Source organism: Dendrobates tinctorius, unplaced genomic scaffold (assembly GCF_039654945.1).
Source record: "Dendrobates tinctorius isolate UK_male_01 unplaced genomic scaffold, ASM3965494v1 ptg000537l, whole genome shotgun sequence".
Taxonomy (NCBI): Eukaryota; Metazoa; Chordata; class Amphibia; order Anura; family Dendrobatidae; genus Dendrobates; species Dendrobates tinctorius.
The window spans coordinates 60,001-67,859 of record NW_027362196.1 but is presented as its reverse complement, the minus strand read 5'-3'; the positions used below and the strand labels follow the sequence as shown (position 1 = coordinate 67,859).

The following is a 7,859-nucleotide window of genomic DNA, read 5'->3' as shown; positions in this document are numbered from 1 at the left end:
CTCCACCTGAAACGGGAGTGAGACATCAGGTTGCCGCAAAACCGGAGAAGTGAATCTTCGCTTCAGCTCCTGAAAGGAAGAAACAGCCTCCGGAGACCAATTTAACACATCAGCACCCTTCCTAGTCAAATCCGTCAATGGCTTGGCAATACCAGAAAAATTAGCTATAAATTTCCGATAAAAATTAGCAAAACCCAAAAACTTCTGGAGGGCCTTCAAATAAGTGGGCTGAACCCAATCATAAATGGCCTGTACCTTGGCCGGGTCCATTTCAATAGTTGACGGAGACAAAATAAATCCCAAAAATGAAATCCTCTGTACCCCAAAAAGGCATTTTGATCCCTTGACATACAGGGAATTCTCCCTCAAAATCCGGAACACAGTCCGAACATGTTCCACATGAGAGTCCCAATTCTTGGAGAAGATCAAAATATCATCCAGATAGATAATCAAAAATGTATCCACAAAGTCTCGGAATATATCGTTCATGAAGCACTGGAAGACAGAAGGGGCATTAGTGAGCCCAAAAGGCATCACCAGGTACTCAAAATGTCCCTCCGGAGAATTAAATGCCGTCTTCCATTCATCCCCATGCTTAATGCGAATAAGATTATACGCCCCTCTGAGGTCAAGCTTGGTAAACAAGCAAGCACCTTTAACTCTGGAGAATAGATCAGAAATCAGGGGTAGCGGATACTGATATTTAACAGTAATTTTGTTGAGGGCACGATAGTCAATACAAGGCCTTAATGATCCATCCTTTTTAGCCACGAAAAAAAAAAACAGCACCTAAGGGTGAAGAGGATGGTCTAATATGACCCTTCTCCAATGCCTCCTTAATATAGGATCGCATAGCCTTGTGCTCAGGTACAGATAAACTGAAAAGTCGACCCTTGGGGAATTTACACCCCGGGTTCAGCTCAATTGCACAGTCATAACTCCTATGAGGAGGCAAAGACGCAGACTCATTCTCACTAAATACATCATAAAAGTCAGCCAAATAGTCAGGAACATCATGCGACTGAGGAGAGGTGGAAAACACCGGAGCCTCACTAAGGGCACACCGACAACCCCAACTCACCACAGACACAGATTTCCAATCCAGAACTGGATTATGAATTTGCAACCAGGGAAACCCCAGAACAACAGTATCATGCAAATTATGCAACACCAAAAATCTGCAATTTTCTTGATGGTCTGGGGCGACCCGCATTACCACCTGGGTCCAAAACTGAGGTTTATTCTTTGCCAAAGGAGTAGCATCAATACCCCTCAAAGGGATAGGCATCTGCAGAGGTGTCATAGGAAATCCACAACGTTTAGCAAAATCCAAGTCCATCGGGTTAAGAGCTGCTCCCGAATCCACAAAAGCCTTGGCGGAAAATGTGGACAAGGTGCAGATCAGAGTAATTGCCAGAAGAAGCTTGGGTTGAACACCACCCACAGAAAACGTGTGTGCACAACGTTTCTGTCGTTTAGGGCAGACAGAAATAATATGCGAGGCATCTCCACAAAAAAAAAACCACAGCTTATTACACCTTCTGAACTCCTGACGTTGTGCCCTAGACAAAACTCTTATCACATTGCATAGGTTCAGACACTTGTTCAACAGGTGGTAACACCTCTCGTGTAATCCTGCGTTCACGTAAACGCCGATCCACCTGAATGGCTAATGACATAGAATCGTCAAAACCAGAGGGAACAGGAAATCCCACCATAGTATCTTTTACGGCTTCTGACAAACCCTTCTGAAAGAGTGCTGCCAAGGCACCATCATTCCAGGTAGTAAGGACCGCCCACTTTCGGAATTTTTGACAGTACAACTCTGCAGAATCCCGACCCTGGCTTAATGCCAACAGGGTCTTTTCAGCCTGATCAATAGCATTAGGTTCATCATACAACAACCCCAAGGCTTGAAAAAATGCGTTCACATTATTCAGAATAGGATCATCAGGTTTCAAAGAAAACGCCCAATCCTGGGGATCGCCACGCAGCAAAGAGATGACAATTTTAACCTGCTGCGCGGAGTTCCCCGACGAGTTAGGCTTCAAGGAAAAAAATAATTTACAATTATTCTTGAAATTCAAGAATTTAGACCGATCCCCAAAAATACATCAGGAGTAGGAATCTTTGGTTCAGCAGCATGTGAATGAGCAAGATAGGCGGAAATTCCCCGCACTTCAGCAGCGAGCTGCTCCACACGATCAGACAATTGCTTCATCTCCATTGAGAGTAAAATTCCTCCTACGGCCTCAGAGATATAGAGGAAAAAATATTCACACAAAAAAAAAAAAAAAATTCTGACACTTTTTTTTTTTACAATTCTCTCCTGCTATTGAGTACCCTAGGATCTGCGGTATGGCTGGTGATTCTGTTATGATGAGTCACCGAAGGAGGAAAAAACAAAATACCAGCTAAGTCCAGAAAAACCAGAGAGGTTGGCAGCTATCGGATTGCAGACCCCTGAACCTATCCACAACAACTAGCAGTAGCCGTGGGGGGTTCCTACGGTGCCCTAGACCCCTCGATCACAGCCGGAGAACTATATAGCCTAAAGACAGAAAGGGGAAAAACTAAACTGCCACAGAGCAGACCCCAAAGCAATAGGCAGCCCCCAACATATAATGACGGTGAAGCAAGATGAAAACACCAACACAGATAGAAAGATAGGTTGAGCAAACGATGGGGCCCAAGCTAACTACATAGGACAGGATAGGAAAGCTGCTGTCTGCCATCCGCAAAAACCCTATCAAAATGAGCCAACCGACTGATAGGAAAAACAGGCCCTGAAGTCGCTAGGCTTCAAAAGACTATATAAGCACTCAGGTATATTCTGAAGACAGAGCAAAATACCAACAGATCAGAGACAAAAATGGAGTTCAGCTCACCCCCGGCCGGGGATGGCAGAACTCCCAGGAAACAAGGCAAAACAAAAACAAAACTGAAGAGTACAAAGCAGAGCAGAAAAACTTAGCTTTGAGATGCAGGAATCAGACTGGTCTCCAAGAATCCAGCAAGAAAATCACCAGCCAGGAAGAAGGGCGTCGCCAGCCTTATATCCAGTCCTCAATTCCAGCCACCCAGTCATCATCTAGCTGCCCAGGTGTTTGGTAATCAGCCTCACTACCTTCCTTCACCAGAGGAGGGAGTTCATCAGACCTCAATGGTGAGGGGAAAAATGAACTCACAACAGCAATGGATATGAGTAGAGATGAGCGATTTTACCTTTTCTAGGGTCGAGTCGGGTTTCATGAAACCCGACTTTCTCAAAAGTCGAGTCGAACGAAATCGGCCGACTATCGGGAAAAGTCGAAGGCCGACTGAAACACAAAACCCAATGCAAGTCAATGGGGAAGGAAAAACAAATAGTAACTTGGCACTCAACTTGAATGATTCTTTTTGAAAGAAAATTTTTTTTATGTGCAGTCTCAGAAACGTTTCGGCCCACAACAGGCCTTCATCGGTCTGCCGACTGATGTCACAGTGTGGTGACTAAATGCAAGTCCAAAATTTCATATATATTGATTCCTGCTATCAAGGTTGGTGCAGGTGTGCACTGTGCACTCACTTGATACTGTTTGCGTATGGGCTGGCAAACTAGCCAGACTCAATATATATTGATTTTGGTGCGGTATCTAACTCCTTGGATTCAAATTAGGATGATGCACATTGTGGGATGCTTGGCCATGTAAGACAGGTGTTTGATATGAAAAACTAAGTGCTCTTGAACCATAGGTCCATCCAGGACTGTAGCTGAGAGGGAGCACAAGATAAGCGGTGTAATCAATGTAGTGGTATCCCCTAAAGCTTGTGGAGGTCGGTTGGGGTATGTAGATCAAAACACGGTATCCACCGCTTGTATGGGGAAGGAAAGTCAGCATGGAGTGGAGGACAGTAAACACACCTACATGCCAGACCGCTTTTTTAAGGTGCGCGAAAACTCTCTCTCCCCCCCCCCCCAGACGCTGCACGTCATCTCGTTGCCCACAGTGTACGTCCTTGCTCATTGGCTGAAAAAAAAAAAAAAAAAAAAGTCACGTGCAAGCATTCTGTGAAATCCGACTTTGGCTCTCGGGTCGCAGACCGCATGGCTGACGACTTATGAATCTGGCCGACCTGTTTCGCTCAACTCTAGTTATGAGACCAACTCGCATTGCTTAATTACGTTATCCGTTTGCATAGTTTTTCCTCTGCTTTTTTGAAGGTCAACAAATTAGCTGGCCTGGACAATGTGTAATCAGCATAGAGTGTAAACTTGCGAGCAGGGCCCTCACTCCTCTTGCTATCTATGGATTTATGTGATTATTGTTATATAGCAATGTCTAATTATCTGTACAAGTCCCCTCTAAAATGTAAAGAGCTGCGGAATATGTCGGCGCTATAGAAATAAAATTATTATTATTATTATTATTAATCAGCAAACATCATTGTTCAATTACCCTCACCCAGGATAACAGCACAATATGTTACAAGGAACATCCACTTACAAGTCAATATTACAGGCTTATACAAGCAAAAGTCTGCTTTCAAAGAACAAACTCAAAAGTCAACATATAGATAGCAGTCTATTCCTTTTGCCTTACTGAAAATAGATGTCTGGTTAAGGAAGATAAAATGCTGTGTCATCATAGCTGGGAAGTGTAACTGCTTGATGAAGGCAGTGAAGAAGCAGCTAACTCATGCACCAATAGGAAAAAAATCTGAAGAAAGAAACAGGGCAAAGCCAGGACTTATAATCACAAGTAGCAGTTTTATTGTCCTGAGAAATGTGTGATGGATGTGGAAGAAATGTTTCGGCAGACAGAAGTTCTAGATCTTTGCACGCCTATACCAGCACTCCGACGTGGGTTGCGGTACAATACCACCACAGGAATAACTCCAGTCATTCCTAACACACATGCAGCGGTGCACCAGCTGCATCTAGGGATGGATGTGTGAGGTCTCCGAATCCAGAGCCCCTCACATACAGACATCACTGACTATACAGGCTGGAGTTATACCACATCACACAAGTGGTGGAGCACAGGCTGCATCCAAGGATCCTGACAAGAGATATGCGGGGTCCACAAATCCAGAGCCCTTTCAATACAGATGATACTGACTATACAGGCTGCGCTTAAGTCCTTACATACAAGCAGCGATGCACCGGCTGCATCCAAGGGTCTCGAGATGGATGTGTGGGGTCCTCAGAGACAGCGACCGGCCAATACTGACTGTATCCTATCACAGAGGTAGCAGAGTACCAGCTCCATCCAGGAATCCTGAGAGGGACATGCCGGCAGCATAGTCCAGAGTCAGAGACTCTGATACAGACTATGCTGACTGTCCAGGTCAGTGTCACATCGTATCACACAAGCGTTGGAGCACCGACGGCATCCAGGGCACCTGGCATCGGGGGAGACTCAGGGTTACTGCTGGCACTGCTCTCTGTGACGACTGGCTGAGTGTTGGAGGCTTCCTTGTTCTGGGTCTCATAATCTGCTATCCTGCGCTGCACCAGCCCCGGCATCAGTGCCACGTAAGACGCCATCAGACGGTGGTTTGATCTAATGAGTTTTGAGGCGCAACGGTCCAGACACTGCTCCTAAGAGGAAAGGGCGAAGGTTAGGACACAAAGGTCACTGTCAGGAATATGACGTAATTTCTTAGTGTTTTAGTCACACATACAGAGCTCTGCTACATCTCCTTAGTTTTGGGAACGACATGCTCCAGCAACATTCCCCCTCACTTAGCTGTGGGCCCTCTTTCTCTCCCTGCCAGCACTGTGTAATAATCTCGCCCTCAGGAATGTGTTGTGAGCAGCGCACTCTGACGTGTGCAAACTCATGGCTCTGTAGTCCAGTGTTTATGTAAAGATCAAAAATAACAGTACCAATTACTGATAGAGGTGGGAAACCTACATTTTTGGCATCGGAAAACTGAGAGCGACCCACCGGTCGTTGTGAAACTTCGGCAACCAGCAGAAGCTGAGAAACGGATTTGGACCAACCGAGCCTGCCAGCCACGGCGTGTTTAGTGTTAAATGAAAGGAAAACTCATAGGCAAACCTATGATATCTCTGTCCGAGGTTCTCACCCAGAGATATGGCACTCATAAGCTTTTCACTAACTTGCAAAAGGGGAGTGCATGCCACAGCTCCGCCCACCCAGAGTATAAGGCTATGAAGCCCAATTAGGAGGGTGTCTTTCTGCCCGGGGAACCAGCTAGGGGAGGCTGTGCATTTTGACCTGAAGATTTGGGAAGGTTCCCCTCCCCCAAACCACATAGCGTGCCATGGACTGAAAACTGTAAGTTCATCTTTAATCCATTGTTATTTTATAATTGTTGTATATACTGTATCTGTCCCTCTTTGTAACAGCCCACTGCCTATTCTTTTTGGAGTAAAATCTATAAAACTTTACTAGCTTTGTTCTCCTTGCTCTAAACGTGCCCCCCATGTCCTCCGTGATAAAACTACACTACTGGTAGGTTGGCTCCTGACCCGCTATTGATTTTAATATCAGAACTAAGAGCTGGTGGCAGAAAAGTGTGTCCTGAGGTATTTGGTAGATTCTGGCGGAGACGGAACGGAGGATTTACATGTGTATTTGGTGCCTAGGACAGGAGACAGACATACCGTCCTCACTGCAGCATGCCCAATAGCCAGTAGACAGCCCTTCTGATGACCACTTGTCCTAGATGTAGTTCCCTGACTGACCTGAGGGTAAGGGGGCGCCAGAGAGCTGCAAGTTCCAAATCGGAAAGTGGGATATAATAAATCCCTGATGAACTGGGGTCAAATACCCCCCCCCCCGATTCATGAAAGTCACCAATATAAAGTACACCCTGCAGTGATGGGCAGAGAACCATTACTCCTGCAATGCAAGCAGCGGCCCCCTCGTACCTCCTCCATGGTGAGCGAGCGATAGTTCAGGTTCCTGGCGCAGCGGCTGAAGCACAACTCTGTCATCTTATTATAGACCAGCAGGAAGTCACGGAGCTGAGGACGAAGAAGCCGTATTACTGCGAGTCTCCTGAATCCCAGCCATGGCCCTCACCGACGCCCTCACGCCAACGCCCGGCCCCATCCATCACCCTCGCTGACAGTTGCTCTCACCCTGTCTGATGCCCAACCCTGTCCATCACCCTCACTCTGACCGACACCCTCACCTCTGTCCTCATTCATCACCTTCCTGACAGCAGCCAATCCCATCCCAGCTCTCATTCATCACCTTCCTGACAGCAGCCAATCCCATCCCAGCTCTCATCACCTCTCTCTGACAGCAGCCAATCACATCGCTGCTCTCATCCCGTTACTAGGCCAGGTTGGGTATATTCCAACCGCGATGTGACTGGCCGCCGTCAGTCACGTGACAGTGGCCGGCTCCTCCTCCTCACATTGCGGAGCTGCTGCTGTTCCCCGTCCATGGTGGCGCCGCCGCTGCTTCTTTCCTGTCCGGGGCAGATGCTCCGCCTCCTCACGACTCTCCGTTCTTCTCCGGTGTCTCCGCAGTTTCTTTCTTCCGTCTCGTCTCTCTCCTCTGCTTCATGTGACCCTTTAGAGCGCCGCCATTACTGGAGCTGCTTGGTGACCCTCTAGTGACCGGAAGTAGCGGCCATTTTCCCGTAGTCTTACGCTGTAATCTCTCCCAGAAATCTTCGCGGCCGGACCGCCAACCACAAGAGGGAGACGGCACTTCCGGATTAAATGTCAACTTCCGGCAGATTAGACAGCTGTCAGGGAGACTCCGCCCACCGGAGACAGCAGCTTAGAGAGAGCGACTGCTGCGGAGAGACCCCGAGAGAGACCCCGAGAGACCGAGGCCGGAGACAGGCGGCACCATCATCAGAGAGAGATGGAGCGCCACCATAGACAGCCA

The 7,859-nt window shown here is 47.3% G+C and overlaps 1 protein-coding gene across 1 annotated transcript; it reads right to left on the bottom strand.

Annotated features, from left to right (window-relative positions):
- Positions 1–4,730: 4,730 nt before the first annotated feature.
- Positions 4,731–7,640, bottom strand: TIMM10B (translocase of inner mitochondrial membrane 10B). Its single transcript, XM_073565085.1, has 3 exons — positions 7,378–7,640; positions 6,884–6,979; positions 4,731–5,584 (listed from the first exon to the last, which is right to left on the bottom strand). Exons 1-3 carry the CDS (start codon positions 7,405–7,407, stop codon positions 5,348–5,350), a joined length of 363 nt encoding a protein of 120 aa, XP_073421186.1. The 5' UTR covers positions 7,408–7,640; the 3' UTR covers positions 4,731–5,347.
- Between the last annotated feature and the right edge of the window lie 219 nt (positions 7,641–7,859).